We start from the raw sequence: 19864 nt of genomic DNA on the forward strand, positions 1-19864 counted from the left end.
ATGCACACACACACACACACACACACACACACACACACAAATATTCACACACACACACACACACACACACACACACACACACACATACACACACAGCTTTTCTATACCATTTCTTTTTCATCCGTAGTTTCTCTAGTCTACATGCATTTATTACAAGTTTTTACTTTCACCCCATTTGTTTCAGAGTTATGCATGCCTGTGAAAGTTGGGTGTGAGAGCCCTTTGATTTGTTTCGATGCAAGATATAGATAGCACTATAGGAATACAACCATTATTATTGTCATTATCATGATTATGATTATTCTATGCTTGCTTTATAGAGCCAGTATAGAGAGCATACTGACCTTCATCTTGTGTGTGTTGCTGTTTGGCTGTACTGCAGACGACAGACACAGACCTTCAGCTTTAGTGCGTTGTTGTTTGGCTGTACTGCAGACAACAGACACAGACCTTCAGCTTTAGTGCGTTGTTGTTTGGCTGTACTGCAGACGACAGACACAGACCTTCAGCTTTAGTGCGTTGTTGTTTGGCTGTACTGCTGACGACAGACACAGACCTTCATTTTGTGTGCGTTGTTGTTTGGCTGTACTGCTGACGACAGACACAGACCTTCAGCTTTAGTGTGTTGTTGTTTGGCTGTACTGCTGACGACAGACACAGACCTTCAGCTTTAGTGCGTTGTTGTTTGGCTGTACTGCAGACGACAGACACAGACCTTCAGCTTGTGTGCGTTGTTGTTTGGCTGTACTGCAGACGACAGACACAGACCTTCAGCTGGTGTGCGTTGTTGTTTGGCTGTACTGCAGACGACAGACACAGACCTTCAGCTTTAGTGTGTTGTTGTTTGGCTGTACTGCAGACGACAGACACAGACCTTCAGCTTTAGTGCGTTGTTGTTTGGCTGTACTGCAGACGACAGACATAGACCTTCATCTTGTGTGTGTTGTTGTTTGGCTGTACTGCAGACGACAGACACAGACCTTCAGCTGGTGTGCGTTGTTGTTTGGCTGTACTGCTGACGACAGACACAGACCTTCATCTTGTATGTGTTGTTGTTTGGCTGTACTGCAGACAACAGACACAAACCTTCAGCTTTAGTGCGTTGTTGTTTGGCTGTACTGCTGACGACAGATACAGACCTTCATCTTGTGTGCGTTGTTGTTTGGCTGTACTGCAGACAACAGACACAAACCTTCAGCTTTAGTGCGTTGTTGTTTGGCTGTACTGCTGACGACAGATACAGACCTTCACCTTGTGTGCGTTGTTGTTTGGCTGTACTGCAGACGACAGACACAGACCTTCAGCTTTAGTGCGTTGTTGTTTGGCTGTACTGCAGACGACAGACACAGACCTTCATCGTGTGTGTGTTGTTGTTTGGCTGTACTGCAGACGACAGATACAGACCTTCAGCTGGTGTGTGTTGCTGTTTGGCTGTACTGCAGACGACAGACACAGACCTTCAGCTGGTGTGTGTTGCTGTTTGGCTGTACTACAGACGACAGACACAGACCTTCAGCTGGTGTGTGTTGCTGTTTGGCTGTACTGCAGACGACAGACACAGACCTTCAGCTGGTGTGTGTTGCTGTTTGGCTGTACTGCAGACGACAGACATAGACCTTCAGCTTTAGAGCGTTGTTGTTTGGCTGTACTGCTGACGACAGACACAGACCTTCAGCTGGTGTGCGTTGTTGTTTGGCTGTACTGCAGACGACAGACATACACCTTCAGCTTTAGTGCGTTGTTGTTTAGCTGTACTGCAGACGACAGACACAGACCTTCAGCTTTAGTGCGTTGTTGTTTGGCTGTACTGCAGACGACAGACACAGACCTTCAGCTGGTGTGCGTTGTTGTTTGGCTGTACTGCAGACGACAGACACAGACCTTCAGCTTTAGTGCGTTGTTGTTTGGCTGTACTGCAGACGACAGACACAGACCTTCAGCTTTAGTGCGTTGTTGTTTGGCTGTACTGCAGACGACAGACACAGACCTTCAGCTGGTGTGCGTTGTTGTTTGGCTGTACTGCAGACGACAGACACAGACATGACAGCGTGGTCCTCTTCGTCGTCTTCTTTCTTCGTGGGCTGCAACTCTCACGTTCACGTGTATGACCGTTTTTACCCGGCCATGTAGGCAGCTAGCTATACTCCGTTTTCAGGGGTGTGCATGCTGGGTGTGTTCTTGTTTCCATAACCCACCGAACGCTGACATGGATTACAGGATCTTTGATGTGCGTATTTGATCTTTGAAAGGGGATTCAGACACTAGCAGGTCTGCACATATGTTGACCTGGGAGATAGGAAAAATCTCCACCCTTTGCCCACCAGGAGCCGTTACCGAGATTTGAACCCGGGACCCTTAGATTGAAAGTCCAACACTTTAACCACTCGGCTATTGTGCCCATCAGAGTGGTCAAGACAGGCAGAGAAAATTAGTGGTGTTGATCTGCCGAGCCCAGATGAGCTGGTCACGAACAGGTTGAAAGGAAACGTGAACAGAATAACGGCTGATGACCCTCATCCCCCTACATTGTCAGTTTGAATTGCAGCTTCCCTCTGGGGGGAAAAAGACATACAACTTACTAAGTGATGAACTTCCAGGAAGCAGAAGTCTTTCGTGTGCCTTCAGATGTTGTAGTCCGGAACACACAGAACTGATGCTGTGAAGCCAGCAGAGTCTTGAAGTCTTGATTACTGTCGTCATTCTTCTTCTTTTTTAATGGGCTGCAACTCCCATGAACACTCGAATGTACACGAGTGGGCTTTTACGTGTATGACCGTTTTTACTCTGCCATGTAGGCAGCCATACTCCGTTTTGGGGGGTGTGCATACTGGGTATGTTCTTGTTTCCATAACCCACCGAACGCTGACATGGATCACAGGATTTTCAATATACATATTTGATCTTCTGCTTGCGTGTGATACACACACACAAAGGGGTTTCAGACACTAGCAGGTCTCGCACATATGTTGATTGGAAAAATCTCCACCCTTTACCCACCAGGCGCTGTTACAGAGATTTGAACCCAGGACCCTCAGACTGAAAGTCCAACGCTTTAACCACTCGGCTGTTGCGCCCGTCAGCATTATCATGATGATGATGGTGATGATGATGATGGTGATGATGATGGTGATGATGATGGTGATGATGATGGTGATGATGATCATGATGATGGTGATGATGATGATGATGATGATGATGATTTTTTTTGTGGAAGAAACAGAGGGCAGTACTGGGGTGTGTGTTTTCAGCGGACTTTGGGGTGTCAGCACAGATCACAGCCACCATCAGCAAGAGGAAGTCGTTCATCGGCACTCCCTACTGGTAAGGCGGCCTGCTGTGTCCCCTTCCCTTGCCTTCTGGAAATTCTGCTCTGGAAATTTCCCCTTTTCTATCACCCCTTTTGATTCTGCTCTGGAAATTTCCCCTTTTCTATCACCCCTTTTGATTCTGCTCTGGAAATTTTTACCCTTTTCTATCACCCCTTTTAATTCTGTTCTGGAAATTTCCCCTTTTCTGTCACTCCTTTAAGTTATGCTCTGGAAATTTCCCCTTTTTTCCTGTCACTCCTTTAAGTTATGCTCAGGAAATTCCCCCTTTTCTGTCACTCCTTTAAGTTATGCTCTGGAAATTTCCCCTTTTTTTCTGTCACTCCTTTAAGTTATGCTCTGGAAATTTCCCCTTTTTTTCTGTCACTCCTTTAAGTTATGCTCTGGAAATTTCCCCTTTTCTATCACCCCTTTTGATTCTGCTCTGGAAATTTCCCTTTTTTTTATGTCACTCCTTTAAGTTATGCTCTGGAAATTTCCCCTTTTCTGTCACTCCTGGAGATTCTGCTTTGGAAATTTCCTCTCTATTTCTGTCACTCAACACAACACAACATTCTGTCACTCAACACAACACAACGCAACACAACACAACGCAACACAACACAACGCAACACAACACAATGCAACACAACACAATACAACACAACACAAGGCAACACAACACAATACAACACAACACAACACAAGGCAACACAACACAATACAACACAACACAACACAACACAACACAACACAATACAACACAACACAACACAACACAAAGCAACACAACACAACAGAAGGCAACAATAAACACAACACAACACAACAGAAGGCAACAATAAACACAACACAACACAACACAACACAACAGAAGGCAACAATAAACACAACACAACACAACAGAAGGCAACAATAAACACAACACAATACAACATAACACAACACAAGGCAACGCAACACAACACAAGGCAACAATAAACACAACACAGTACAACACAACACAACAGAAGGCAACACAACACAATACAACACAACACAACACAACACAACACAACAGAAGGCAACAATAAACACAACACAATACAACACAACACAACACAAGGCAACACAACACAATACAACACAACACAACACAAGGCAACACAACACAACAGAAGGCAACAATAAACACAACACAATACAACACAAGGCGACACAACACAAGGCAACACAACACAAGGCAACGCAACACAACAGAAGGCAATAATAAACACAACACAATACAACACAAGGCGACACAACACAAGGCAACACAACACAATACAACACAAGGCGACATAACACAAGGCAACACAACAAAATACAACACAACACAAGGCAACACAACACAGTACAACACAACATAATACAACACAACGCAATGCAACACAACACAACACAACACAAGGCAACACAACACAACACGACCCAACAGAAGACAGCACAACACAGTACAAGACATGTAACTGATGGGTGGTGTGATGACACAGGATGGCCCCAGAGGTGGCAGCAGTGGAGAGGAAGGGAGGCTACAACCAGCAGTGTGACATCTGGGCCGTCGGCATCTCCGCCATAGAGTTCGCCGAGTTACAGCCGCCCATGTTCGACCTTCACCCCATGAGGTACATTGCTGTGTGGCGCTTTGTGGGCCCAGAGTGTGTGTGTGTGTGTTGGGGCGGGAGTGGGTGGGGGCTGGTGGGTGTGTGTGTTGGGGGGAGGGGTCGGGGTGTGTGTTGGAGGGTCCGGGGAGGGGGAGGGTGGTGGGGGTTAGTGAGGGTTTGCATTCATGGGTGTAAGAGAGTCCAGACCATTGTTTTACTATTAATTAGACGCTGAGTTTAAGAATCTAACACATTGTTATAGACATGAAGATTGTAAGAGTCCAACACATTGTTTTTGACACTGAGAGTGTAAGAGTCCAACACATTGTTATAGACACTGTGAGTGTAAGAGTCCAACACATTGTTATAGACACTGGGAGTGTAAGAGTCCAACACATTGTTATAGACATTAAGAGTGTAAGAGTCCAACACATTGTTATAGACATTAAGAGTGTAAGAGTCCAACACATTGTTATAGACACTGTGAGTGTAAGAGTCCAACACATTGTTATAGACACTGGGAGTGTAAGAGTCCAACACATTGTTATAGACACTGGGAGTGTAAGAGTCCAACACATTGTTATAGACACAAAAAGTGTAAGAGTCCAACACATTGTTATAGACACTGTGAGCATGAGAGTTGAACACAGTTTAATGGACACTGAGAATGTAAAAGCGCAGCACATCGAAAAAACACTGTGATCGAAGACAACTGATGCCGTCATTAATGGTGAACGTTACAGGTTCACTTTGACACTTGAAGTGTGTACCTTCATTGCCAAGAAAGGTCATTTGACAAGTTGGTATCAGCAGCAATTTACAGACCTGGTCATTTGACAACATGGTATAAGAGAAATTTACAGGCCTAACAAAGTGTTAAGTCATTTGTCAAGATGGTAGCAGCAGCAATTTACAGACCTGGTCATTTGACAACGTGGTTTTCCAGCAATTTACAGACCTAACAAAGTGTTAAGAACCACTTCATAAAAACTTATATGTTTTCATAAAACCTATAAAAAAAAAATGGACGGATGATGTGAATTTCACAGGATGACTTGTCAACCACTGTCGTGTCACAGAACTCACAAAGGACTGCTTCAGACACGCGTGTGCCGTCAGCAGCTTAAAAATTTCGTTTGAAAAATCAAAGTGTCAGCCAGAAATGCACAGTTATTCTGTGGTTTATAAATGATTGCTGTAGCTTTTCTTCGTTAACAGGAAAATAAAATTTGAGTGAAATCTATTTGCCAGGGTTTTTTCACAAAAAACGGGTATAAATTTTCCAAAAATTCTGTGCTCTTTGTTATTGGAGAAAGACCCATAAAAGTATATATTCTCTGAAAGGTAAATGAATAAAGAATACAAAACACATGCTGTTTATATATTTTTTGTCACATGCTGTTGTTTTGAAATCAGTGAGTTATCTCGTCATTGTGGCAGCGAAGCATACATGCTTGCCATGACGAGTTATCTCGTCATATCGGCAGCCTAGGGTTAAAAAAAACAACAAAAAACACCTCCGGTTGTGTTTGGTGCTCAATACACTGGCTGCATACTCCAGCGTTTGCCAGAAATTCAGCATCATCATTTTTCTGATGTTCAGTTGTGTGAGTGTATCCTGGCATGTGCTTCCATGTGTGTGTGTGTGAGAGAGAGAGAGAGAGAGGGGGGGGGGGGGGTACTGAGAGGGAAGCAGGGATGAAATGTAAAGTGCTTTGAGCAGTATATCTGGAGAAATGCGCTATGTAAATGTCCATCATTATCGTATCATCATTTCACCGCGCCCTGAAGAAGACAACTGTGCAAGCTCTCAAACGGTCCTTGTCTTTGTGTGAGACGGGCGCAATGGCTGAGTGGTTAAAGCGTTGGGCTTTCAATCTGAAGGTCCTGGGTTTGAGTCTCAGTAACGGCGCCTGGCAGGTAAAGTGATGAGATTTTTCTGATCTCCCAGGCCAACGTATGTGCAGAGCTGCTTGTGCCTGAACGCCCTTAGCGTGTATACGCAAACAGAAGGTCAAATACGCATGTTAAAGATCCTGTTATCCATGGCAGTGTTCAGTGGGTTATGGAAGCAAGAACACACCCAGCAGGCACACCCCTGAAAATGGAGTATGGCTGCCTACATGGCGGGGTAAAAAACAGTCATAGATATGTGAACGTGGGAGTTGCAGCCCATGAACGAAGAAGAAGAAGAAGCAGAGAAGAATCTTGTGTGGGAACCCTTCATGTGTTTTTGACACCCAGAGAAGTGACCTGTCAGTGTTGTGAACATGGATGGTGTGTGTCCTCAGGGCCCTGTTCCTCATGTCCAAGAGTGGGTTCAAACCTCCGCAGCTCAAAGACCGAGCCAAGTGGTAAGTCTGACTGACTTGCTCTTGGGATTGATTGAAGTTTGTGTCGCAGATGGGTGATGTGTGACAGCATGGATATGTGAGTGAGTGTTTGTGAATGTGTGTGTGTGTGTGTGAGTGTGTTCGATTGTATCTGTGTGTGCATGTGTGTGTGTGAGAGAGAGAGTGTGTGTGATTGTGTGTGTGTGTGTGTGTGTGTATGTGTGTGAGTGTATTCAATCGTATGTGTGCGTGCATGTGCGTGTGTGTGTGCCTGTGTGAGTTTGTTTGTTTGTGCCTGTGTATGTGAGTGTGTGTGTGTTTGTGTGGCCATTTATGCCTGTCTGTGTATGGTGTCTGTGTGTGTACGTGTGTGTGTGTGTGTGTGTGGATGTGTGTACAAAAGGTGACGCCGATGACAGTGTGTGCTGTGTTGTGTCCTGGCTTGGAGTGGGTGTTGGGAGGGAGGGGTGAACAGAGATACCTACTGTTATGTCACGATTTCACCGTATTTTGGTACGCTCCATCTCCGTTTGTTCCGACGTTACCCCAAAGTCAGAACTGTTCTGACGAGTTCACTTTTGACAACGTAGCATAACCACATGCTTTCCTGTCGTGACATTACCCAGACGCTCTAGACCTATCGATCATGACACCAGGGCAGTCACTACAAACCTTGGTCTCATGTCAAGATGCTCAGCTAATTGCGTGCGTGTTACATCAGAACAGCATTAAGTGGACCAGTCAGCTTAATTGTAGCAGTTACACCGTGTTGCAGGTAGGCCCAAATGTTTGTACGCCTTGTAGATAAAATGTACATTTGCTGATGTGGCTCGGAGCCCAAGTGTTCCTTCCAAATTCAGAATGTTCCTACCAAATTTCCTGATTGTTCCTGCAAACACCAGACAGGGGTTGGCATCTCTAGGTGAACAGTGTGTGTCATGTGTTCAGGACCTGTGTGGACAGTGTGTGTCATGTGTTCAGGACCTGTGTGAACAATGTGTGTCATGTGTTCAGGACCTGTGTGGACAGTGTGTGTCATGTGTTCAGGACCTGTGTGGACAGTGTGTGTCATGTTATTCAGGACCTGTGTGGACAGTGTGTGTCATGTGTTCAGGACCTGTATGAACAATGTGTGTCATGTGTTCAGGACCTGTGTGGACAATGTGTGTCATGTGTTCAGGACCTGTGTGGACAGTGTGTGTCATGTGTTCAGGACCTGTGTGAACAGTGTGTGTCACGTGTTCAGGACCTGTGTGAACAATGTGTGTCATGTGTTCAGGACCTGTGTGGACAGTGTGTGTCATGTGTTCAGGACCTGTGTGAACAGTGTGTGTCACGTGTTCAGGACCTGCGTGAACAGTGTGTGTCATGTGTTCAGGACCTGTGTGGACAGTGTGTGTCATGTGTTCAGGACCTGTGTGAACACTGTGTGTCATTTGTTCAGGACCTGTGTGAACAGTGTGTGTCATGTGTTCAGGACCTGTGTGGACAATGTGTGTCATGTGTTCAGGACCTGTGTGTCATGTGTTCAGGACCTGTGTGAACAGTGTGTCATGTGTTCAGGACCTGTGTGGACAATGTGTGTCATGTGTTCAGGACCTGTGTGAACAATGTCATGTGTTCAGGACCTGTGTGAACAGTGTGTGTCTTGTGTTCAGGACCTGTGTGGACAATGTGTGTCATGTGTTCAGGACCTGTGTGAACAGTGTGTGTCATGTGTTCAGGACCTGTGTGAACAATGTGTGTCATGTGTTCAGGACCTGTGTGGACAATGTGTGTCATGTGTTCAGGACCTGTGTGGACAATGTGTGTCATGTGTTCAGGACCTGTGTGGACAATGTGTGTCACGTGTTCAGGACCTGTGTGGACAATGTGTGTCATGTGTTCAGGACCTGTGTGGACAATGTGTGTCATGTGTTCAGGACCTTGTGTCATGTGTTCAGGACCTGTGTGAACAACGTGTATCATGTGTTCAGGACCTGTGTGGACAATGTGTGTCATGTGTTCAGGACCTGTGTGGACAATGTGTGTCATGTGTTCAGGACCTGTGTGAACAATGTGTGTCATGTGTTCAGGACCTTGTGTCATGTGTTCAGGACCTGTGTGAACAATGTGTGTCATGTGTTCAGGACCTGTGTGGACAATGTGCGTCATGTGTTCAGGACCTGTGTGGACAATGTGTGTCATGTGTTCAGGACCTGTGTGAACAATGTGTGTCATGTGTTCAGGACCTTGTGTCATGTGTTCAGGACCTGTGTGAACAACGTGTATCATGTGTTCAGGACCTGTGTGGACAATGTGCGTCATGTGTTCAGGACCTGTGTGGACAATGTGTGTCATGTGTTCAGGACCTGTGTGGACAATGTGTGTCATGTGTTCAGGACCTGTGTGGACAATGTGTGTCATGTTGTTCAGGACCTGTGTGAACAATGTGTGTCATGTGTTCAGGACCTGTGTGGACAATGTGTGTCATGTGTTCAGGACCTGTGTGGACAATGTGTGTCATGTGTTCAGGACCTGTGTGGACAATGTGTCATGTGTTCAGGACCTGTGTGAACAATGTGTCATGTGTTCAGGACCTGTGTGAACAGTGTGTGTCATGTGTTCAGGACCTGTGTGGACAATGTGTGTCATGTGTTCAGGACCTGTGTGGACAATGTGTGTCACGTGTTCAGGACCTGTGTGGACAATGTGTGTCACGTGTTCAGGACCTGTGTGGACAATGTGTGTCACGTGTTCAGGACCTGTGTGGACAATCTGTGTCACGTGTTCAGGACCTGTGTGGACAATGTGTGTCATGTGTTCAGGACCTTGTGTCATGTGTTCAGGACCTGTGTGGACAATGTGTGTCATGTTTTCAGGACCTGTGTGAACAATGTGTGTCATGTGTTCAGGACCTGTGTGAACAATGTGTGTCATGTGTTCAGGACCTGTGTGGACAATGTGTGTCATGTGTTCAGGACCTGTGTGGACAATGTGTGTCATGTGTTCAGGACCTGTGTGAACAATGTGTGTCATGTGTTCAGGACCTGTGTGGACAATGTGTGTCATGTGTTCAGGACCTGTGTGGACAATGTGTGTCATGTGTTCAGGACCTGTGTGAACAATGTGTGTCATGTGTTCAGGACCTGTGTGAACAACGTGTGTCATGTGTTCAGGACCACAGTGTTCCAACACTTTGTGAAAGTGGCATTGACCAAGAACCCCAAGAAGCGTCCTCCTGCTGACAAATTGTTGGAGGTGAGTGTGTGTGTGTGTGTGTGTGTGTGTGTGTGTGTGTGTGTGAGTGTGTGTGTGTGTGTGTGTGTGTGTGTGAGTATGTGTGCATGTGTGTGTGTGTGAGTGATGAAAGGGTTAATAGATAAGATAATATATCATGAACTCTGTTGTTTTGCAGTTTGTGTGTGTGTGTTTGTGTGTGTGTATGTGTGTGTGTGTGTGTGTTTTTGTTTTACAGGTGTGACAGAGTTTTGTGGTTATCATGGTTGAAGTCTGTATTTACTTAGTCAGTCTTGGTATAGTCCTTTATGGTCAGCTGGACAGTTTCAGTTTCAGTTTCAGTAGCTCAAGGAGGCGTCACTGCGTTCAGCCAAATCCATATACGCTACACCACATCTGCCAAGCAGATGCCTGACCAGCAGCGTAACCCAACGCGCTTAGTCAGGCCTTGAGAGAAAAAAAAATGATGAAATAATAAATAAATGAATAAATAAATAAATTTTTAAAAATATAATAATAAATAAATAAATAAATTAGAATAATAATAATAATAAATAAATAAATAATAGATAAATACATAAAAAAAAGTTACAATTACTACTAATAATAATATGTATAAGGCGCAAAAACTTCATGAAGTTAACTATAAGCGTACAAAAACAACAAAAAAAAACAAAAATACCAATAATAATAATAATAATAATAATGATAAAATAAAATAAATGGACAATGAGCAGCAATGCCAATGCCAGTTGTTAGAGTGAACAAAAGAGATCGTTTCTGTGTGGAAAGGTTTTCAACTTTATAATGAGGTTCTGCCAATTAACTTGATGATGAGTGTCTGCCATTGTAATCAGACCTTTTTTTTTTTTTTTTTTTTTTGCTGGCAGCATCCATTTTTCCAGCAAGGGGACCTGAGTCGGCGGCTGACGAAGGAACTGCTGGAGAAATTCCAGAACCCTGCCAACACCTATGAGGAGCCTGATGATGAGGGGGTCAGATCTGTGGCTGATGATTCTGATTTTGTTCTGTGGAAATAGTGTGTTTGTTTGTTTGGGTGTGTATTTGTTTGTGTATGTGTGTGTGTATGTGTGAGTTTGTGTGTTTAAGTGTGTGTGTGTGTGTATGTGTAAGTGTGTGTGTTCAGGGGTGTGTGTGTTGGGTGTGGGGGGATGGGAGGGGTATGTGTATGTGTGTAGCTCATGATTCTGCTTTGTTCTTTTGGAAAAAAAGTGTGTGGATGTGTATGAGTGTGTGTGTGTGTTTGCATCTGTGTCTGTCAGTGTGTGTGTGTGTGTGCATGTGTGTGTTTGTGTCTGACAGTGTGTGTGTGTGTGAGTGTGTTTGTGTATGTGTGTGTGTGTGTGTGCATGTGTGTGTTTGTGTCTGACAGTGTGTGTGTGTGTGAGTGTGTGTGTGAATGTGTGCACGTGTGTGTTTGTGTCTGTCAGTGTGTGTGGGTTTGTGTGTGTGTGTGTGTGTGTGTGAGTGGTAGACGTTCAAGGTGTGACCAGTGTCTTGGGTCTTGATATAAGGCAGACATCTACTTGTTTTGCTGATGCTGTGTGGTGTTATTTGATCTGTCTGCACACTTTGATTCCAACTTGATTCTATATCTGTGTGTGTGTGTGTGTGTGTGTGTGCGTGCATGTATGTTTGGTGAGTGTGTGTGTAGGTTTTGTGTAAAAGTGTGTGTATGTATGTCTGTGGTGTGTGTGTATGTGTATGTATGTTTGTGGTGTGTGTGTGTATGTGTGTGATCTACGTATGTGTGTCTCAAGACTTGACCAGTACAATGGGTTTATGCGTTGGTCAAAATGTACTGCCCTTCTGGGTTTTTTTCTTCCGTCTTTTTTTTTTTTTTATGAGCAGAAATTGTCCAGCATATATAGATCACTCCACACCATTTGAAGTTCCTTGAAAGAAAAAACAAAAACTCTGTATGTACGTGTGTGTTTGTAGATTGTGTGTGTGTTTGAGTGTGAGTGTGCGTGTGTTTGTGTGTGAGTTAATTCTTTCACCGTTTGTAGGTGACCTTTATCGACCAGATAGTTCAGTGCCGTCTGCTGCTTTAGTTGACATGAAGGACTCCTGTTAAACGGACCTTTTTTCACATTGTAACAAAGCTTGATAACTGCAGCCAACTTTTCCACATAGTAGGATCATGATGAACCTTCCCCCCTTGATCCAGTCTGAAGTAAACAAGTCCACTGTGTTTTTTGGTGGGTTTTTTTTTGCTGCCCCATCATCTGCACCGTTTCAGTGGCATTACTCCCACGCCGCTCATTTAGATTCCCCCATACACGGCCACACCTGGGTTCGTCCGTCACATTTCCAGCATCGGCAGTCCGCAGGGAACTATCGATGTTAGGTCGCCAGGAGGCCACACACCAAAGGAGACCCTGCACTGCTGCTGCTGGTGGTGTTCAGTGGTGCCTGTTCTGATTTAATGTACTTTGGACACCACCTACTAAGCCCCCTACTAACGACAATATTGGTTTAGTCGCGGAGCCAGACTGAGTGAGCGTCCCTCCCAGAGTGGAGACCGCCACCACGTCCCTCAAACAACAGCCACCCATGAATCTGCCGACACTGAAGACATTGACAGGACTCACCCCAAGCATGGAAGTGGAGGGGTATCGAAACTGAGGCCACCATGAGAGCAGGGCATGAAAGGCCACAGGCTTATTGAGACTGTTTTGTTTATTATTGATGATGATGGAGGAGAAGGAAGATGACAATGATGATGTTGCTATGGAGGTCCATTTTGGTTTGGGACTGCGTGACAAGGCTGTACTCTACACTTCCTGTCATAATGATATCCCGGTGTTAACCAGGCCCGAGAGATACAGACACTTGCAGTGTTGGTCAGGTAATTAGAGCAACACTCCCAAAGACGCATCCTTGAAGTGGATGACACTCGACTGTGTGGTCCCAGTCTCCCCATTTAAGCCTACAGCACACTCAGCTCTGGGTAGGAGCCGGCCACGGGCAGAAAAACCCACCTCCACTGGGATTCGAACCCGTGTCCTCCCAGCCGTCAGTCCGCGACGCTAACCACTTCGCCACAGCGGGTAGTCCACTGTGTTGTTTTGACACGTAGCAAACCATGTGATTGAGAGCACCAAGTCTAAAATAGTTAATGCTTGGGAGCATATGTGTGTAAGTGTGAGCCTGTGTGTAAGTGTGTGTGTGTGTGTGTAGATTGTACATGTGTGTGTTGTGAGCCTGTGTGTGAGTGCGTGTGTAGATTGTTTGTCTGTGTGTAAGTGTTGTGAACCTGTGTGAGAGTGTGGTAAGATCCCGTGGCTACAAAGAGAGAGCATTCCCGTCTGTACAGCTGTTGCAAGACGTGCCCAGAAGGATCCCCTCGGACAAGAGTTCCCGCAATAACCAGGCCCCTGACGACGACATCAAGATTAAAGGTACAGCAAGTCCTTCATTTCTTCTTCTTCTTCTTCTTCTTCTTCTTCTTCTTCTGCATTCACTCGTATGCACACGAGTGGGCTTTTACGTGTATGACCGTTTTTACCCCGCCATGTAGGCAGCCATACTCGGCTTTTGGGGGTGTGCATGCTGGGTATGTTCTTGTTTCCATAACCCACCGAACGCTGACATGGTTTAGAGGATCTTTAACGTGCGTATTTGACCTTCTGCTGTCCTTGATTTCAACATTGATGGATTTGGGGACTGGCTGAAGGATTGATATATGTTGGACGGGCGCAATAGCCGAGTGGTTAAAGCGTTGGACTGTCAATCTGAGGGTCCCGGGTTTGAATCACGGTGACGGCGCCTGGTGGGTGAAGGGTGGAGATTTTTACGATCTCCCAGGTCAACATATGTGCAGACCTGCTAGTGCCTGAACCCCCTTCGTGTGTATATGCAAGCAGAAGATCAAATACGCACGTTAAAGATCCTGTAATCCATGTCAGCGTTCGGTGGGTTATGGAAATAAGAACATACCCAGCATGCACACCCCCGAAAACGGAGTATGGCTGCCTACATGGCAGGGTAAAAACAGTCATACATGTAAAAGCCCACTCATGTACATACGAGTGAACATGGGAGTTGCAGCCCACGAACGAAGAAGAAGAAGAAGATATATGTTGAAAATTTATTGAGAGGATCTGTTTGTAATATTTACTTGCATTGTGTGTATGATTTTGAATGTATATATGTGTATATATGTAATTATTTATGTATGTGTATGTTTTTATTTGATATATGTGTATGTGAAGATGTATGATGTGTGTCGTGTGTGAATCTCTGTCTTTTTTTTTGTATTTGCATGTATGTGTGGATGCTTTTGTGTTTGATGAAATCATAGCTTCTTCTTACATGATCAAGTTTATCAGCATTAATGTATACATGCATTTGTCAGCACACGCGTGTGCACATGCACCTGTGTGTGTATGTGAGACTATTGTGTGTGTGTATGTGAGACTATTGTGTGTGTGTATGTGAGACTATTGCATCTGTATGTGTGTGTGTGAGTGCATGAGAGACTATTGTGTTTGTATGTGTATAGGACTAATGTATGTGTGTGTGTGTGTGTGACTATTGTGTATGGGTGAGAGAGAGAGAGAGAGTAGTTCCACCAACTGACAATCTATCACTCTTTGTTTCAGTCAAACGCAGCGTGGCTCCGTCGGGAGAGGTAAGGGTGTGTTGTCATTGTTGTAAATAGAGCTGTATGTGTCTGTGTGTGTTTGAGGATCATAATGATTTATTTTCCACCTAGACAATACAGAACCATGTCAGGTTCTCCTGGCAACAATGATCTTTCCAATAATACCCCGTTGTTCGCATTGGGTGTTTGAAAAGTGTATGAAAGGCATTCTTAACAGAACTAGATCCATGAAGTGTAGATGATTGTATTTTCTTTCAGGTTTTTGTTTTGTATGTGTGTGTGTGTGATGGCCTTTAAAAAAAAAAACACAACCAAAAAACAAAAGCAAAGACAAACATAATGACTACCAAGTTAAACCGATCTCTCAGTCAAAGAAAGCTACTCACTTGCGTAGATTTCAGCGGCGATCTGGCCGGCTTCTTCAGCGCAACTGCAGGGTAGAGAATTAGCAGCTGTATGCATCGCCATGACAATGTGACTTGACGAGTGAGGAGTGCACTGACGGCAGGTTGTGGTGTAGCATATATGGATTAGTCCACACGCTTTTGACACTTCCTTGAAACTGAACAGAATTTTTTTTAGAAACAAGTGAGTATGAAGGTGGTTGTTGTTTTTCCAAGAAAATGAAATCAAATGGTGTTGTCAAGTTCAGTTGATGGGAAAAGCATTGGAGGGCTTTCTGTCAGTTTTGTGTGATGTTAACATGATCCAACAAGATACATATAAATTTTGATGTATGTCCATGCACACATACTCAGTGATGCCAGCTGTCCCGATATTGTCATATTTTGTTGTGTCCGGATTCAGTTTGTTCCGATGTTACGCTGATGTCAGAACTGTTGCAACTGAGGATTTGGTTTTGGGCTGGCAAGGTCGCTTGTCTGCTTTCTTGGTGTAAGATCTTTGGTTGTTTTGTGGTGTACAGAGCTCAAGTTGGGTTGGTGAGCCACATTCTTCTTCTTCCGTCTTCCCTGGCCAACCTAGATTTTCAGTCCAGTTAGGACAGCAAAGTCCACAGTCCATCGCAGGGATCCCACCGGTCCCCACAGTTTCTCTTGGAGCTCCACCGGGCTGGGTCATGTCTGGCGTCTGAGAGCGTCGGAAGTTGGGGCAGGACTGCAGGATATGGGAGGGGATCTGTGGGCCTGTGCCACAAGGGCACTGGTCAGTATTTGATATCTTCAGACAGTAGAGGAGCTGACCGTGTCCCGTTCGCAGTCTGAAGATTGTGACCTGTGCCGCTCTGTCCAGCTCATGGATGCCATCCTTTTCGTCTTCCGTCCCAGTGTCCAGACGTTGGCGCCATGTTTTCCTGAAGCTGTCTCTCAGTATCGTGTTTGCCTCGCTGTAGGACACTGGGTGGGCTGGCTGCTCTAATTTGCTGCCTGCCTTGGATAGGTGGCCCGCCTCTTCATTGCCCCCTATGCCACAGTGGGATGGGATCCACTGCAGCACCACAGCAGTTCTCTGTTTGAGGAGGTTCAGTTGTTGCCCGAGTCACATTCAAGTAACGGCTGATGAAGCTGAATCAAGGCCAGTTGTGTGTGTGTGTGTGCGCTGAACCCTTGCTGAGCGGGCTGTTCAGCCAAACTGCATGCCTGAAAGGGTAGGAATGTATGCTGATGCAACTGAGGGTCATACCTAAAAAAATATTTAAATATTTCTTAAAGAGAAAAAAATAAAATAAATAAATATATATATATATTGTAATGAGTTAACTCACTCAGTACAGCCAGTCCTCTCTTCTCCACTACACAGACCCCTCGGATGTCCAGTGGGTGTCTCAATGACCCAACCTTTAGCTTCCGTCGTCAGAATTGTGGTATTCTTTGTCAACATTCACCTCTTCAGTATAAGAGCCTTCCGCTTGCAATATTTTGATGATGGTAATTGGGTTGAAACGCTGTTAACGTCATTTCTTTCGCCGTTCGTATGGAGAGAGTTAAGAGTGGTAGGCATCTTTGCAAATGCACCAGCTTGCAGGAGCTTCGTGTAACCCCTTGACTTCTGAACCTGGTTGAAGCGAGGTCAGTATGACAAAAAACTAAAGTTAGAGTCACTGACGTCTAGCGCCTGGGCCCTTCTGCCTTGATCTCTCTGTCCTTTTTCTTTCTTTACCTCCTATCCCTCTTTTTAGAAGCAATATATAGGTGTATGCAATTTTTTTGATATTTTTTTTAGAGTGTGTGTGTGTATGTGTGCACGCACGTGTGTGTGTGTGTGCGTGTGCGTGCATGTATGTGTGTGTGAGTACGTATGGCACTGAATGGTGATCAGCAAGTGTTTAGTGTGCATGGCCCATCAAAACAGAAAGTAGTGAGATGTCATCACCCTTTCCTCACATAGGTTTTCCTATTCACACTGTCCTCTTCTCATCACTTGACAACCGAAACGTCGTGTCACAACAAAGAGGATTCAGCTACCACCCAAAAGGTTTTTATAACTTAAGTTTTTTGTCTTTTTTGTCTTTGATTGAGGAATCCTGCAGTCATTCTTGTCTTCTTCCGAGGTCAGTATGGCGTGGGTTTGAAGCGCAGTCAGTGCTTTCCCTGTTCTCTTTGAAATGTGAATCAATTTTTGTTGAACGAAGCAACGCAGTCCTAAGAGGATGATGACTGACATCCCGACCTGCAAGCTCACTGATGGGCATATTGATCAGCTGCAGTTGAAGGGTTAATGCTCGGTCACACATGCTGGTGATTGTAGTGTGCATTGGCGAAGGTGTGCGTTGGTTGACGGTGGTCATCACAGTGATGTGTGTGTGTGTGTGTGTGTGTGTGTGTGTGTGTGTTGTGTACGCATGTGTAACAATAACAATAATGTTGTTGTTGTGTGCGTGTGTGTTTGTGTGTGTGCATGTGTGTGGTGTGTCTGTGTGTGCGTGTGTGTTTTGTGTGTGTGTGTCTGTGTGGTGTGTTTGTGTGTGTCTGTGTGTGTGCGTGTGTGGTGTGTCTGTGTGTGTGTGTGCAGGACGAGGGGTTTGCACCCTGGGGCACGGAAGACGACCTCTCCAACAGGTGAGACTTGGCCCGCTGTTTCTCTCTTTGCATTGTACATGGTGTCTCACTGTGGCAGCGCTGGTCACGTGGGTGTGGGTGTTGTTGATGTTTGTGTGTTGTGTTGTGTTGTGTCGTGTTGTGTTGTGTCTGTCCAGAAAATTTGCTGCTACATGTTGGGTACAGTGCTTGCTGTGTTTGTGCTCTTTGTTGCTGTTGTTGTGTTGTTACGACATGGTGGTGTGTTGTGATTGTGTTGTGATGACGTGGTGGTGTGTGTTGTGATTGTGTTGTTGCGACGCGGTGGTGTGTTGTGATTGTGTTGTTATAATGATGTGGTGGTGTGTTGTGATTGTGTTGTTATGATGTGGTGATGTATTGTGTTGTGATTGTGTTGTTATGACGTGGTGGTGTGTTGTGATTGTGTTGTTATGATGTGGTGGTGTGTTGTGATTGTGTCGTTATGACGTGGTGATGTGTTGTGATTGTGTTGTGATGATGTGGTGGTGTGTTGTGATTGTGTTGTTACGACGTGGTGATGTGTTGTGATTGTGCTGTGATGATGTGTTGGTGTGTTGTGATTGTGTTGTTATGGCATGGTGGTGTGTTGTGATTGTGTTGTTATGACATGGTGGTGTGTGGTTAATGTGTTGTTGCGATGCTGTGGTGTGTTGTTTTTCTGTTGGTTTGATTGTTGGTTTGTTATTGTGTTGTTATGATTGCTGATGTGTTGTTATTGTCTTAAGATGATGGTGACAGTGTGCTGCTGTGGTCTTGTGGTAATGATGATGGTGTGTTGTTTTTGTATTGTGACGAGGACGTGGTGTGTTGTTATTGTGCTTTTGATGTGTTAGCCACAGTGCGTCAGTGTGGTATTTGTAGATGAGTAGCTGTTATTAATTTCCATGTGTAAATGTTATTTATTCCCTTTTGTAGATTTTGTTTATTTCCCTTGCGTAGATGCTGTTGATTACCCTTTGTGCTTTGATGAGCTGTGTCAGTGTGATGTTCTCTGCACACATCACATTGTTGGTATGTATGTGTGTGTGTGTGTGTGTGTGTGTAATCGTATGATGATGACCAATGGTTAATGCGGCTGATGCCTATCTGTCTGGCAGGCGTGTAGAGTGTGATGTGCCCAGGTAATGCTGTCGCCCGCTTACTTACCTGTCTTATTTACCTGTCTCATTTACCTGTTCCCTCACCTGTCTTGATACCTGTTCAGGGTTTCATCTGAAAACTGAAAAGCTCAGGACACGTGTCCTTGTTCAAGGAAAATCAATCAGACATTTTGGAAATCTATCAACAAAGTGTCCAGACTCTTAGGGGAAAAAATGTAACTTTTCATATACACTTTCATTTAAAAAAAAAAAAAAAAAAAAAAAAAAATCCAGCAATGTCGATTGTTATCCAGCAATGTGGGTTGTTAACACACTTTTCAAAGTGATGTTTTGTAACTTGAGAGATAGATTTGAAGCTTTAAAGAACCATTTTCTGGATTGATCAGTTGATATGGAGTGGACTTGACATGTTGTGGTCCAGGCTGCTGTACACAGAGATAGACCACCAGACTTTGGTTCCCTGGGAAGTGGCTGTCACAGTGCCAGAGTAAACACTGTCAGAATGGGCGATAAGCTGCATACACACTGGCTAGAAATCATTCAAGTGATGCTTCAATCAATCAGTCAATCAATCAAAAACACTTTATTAATCCACATGGAAAGTTGTGCAAGTTGGATACATCTTGGGCACAAACGTT

At 44.7% G+C, this 19864-nt stretch overlaps 1 protein-coding gene across 3 annotated transcripts in view; it reads left to right on the forward strand.

Moving 5' to 3' along the window:
• The window catches only part of LOC143295841 (mitogen-activated protein kinase kinase kinase kinase 5-like), a 75142-nt gene that overhangs the window by 19454 nt on the left and 35824 nt on the right, over positions 1-19864 (forward strand). For 2 of the 3 annotated variants that reach the window (XM_076607487.1, XM_076607489.1), the window contains 9 exons: positions 3249-3321; positions 4817-4948; positions 7219-7281; positions 10419-10500; positions 11370-11474; positions 13820-13904; positions 15108-15136; positions 18080-18126; positions 19224-19247. In XM_076607487.1, coding sequence (XP_076463602.1) covers positions 3249-3321; positions 4817-4948; positions 7219-7281; positions 10419-10500; positions 11370-11474; positions 13820-13904; positions 15108-15136; positions 18080-18126; positions 19224-19247 — 640 coding nt within the window. The remainder of the gene's footprint in view (positions 1-3248; positions 3322-4816; positions 4949-7218; positions 7282-10418; positions 10501-11369; positions 11475-13819; positions 13905-15107; positions 15137-18079; positions 18127-19223; positions 19248-19864) is intronic. The other variant, XM_076607488.1, reaches the window with a different exon arrangement.

The sequence above is a fragment of the Babylonia areolata genome, chromosome 21 (genome assembly GCF_041734735.1).
Source record: "Babylonia areolata isolate BAREFJ2019XMU chromosome 21, ASM4173473v1, whole genome shotgun sequence".
Classification (NCBI taxonomy): domain Eukaryota; kingdom Metazoa; phylum Mollusca; class Gastropoda; order Neogastropoda; family Buccinidae; genus Babylonia; species Babylonia areolata.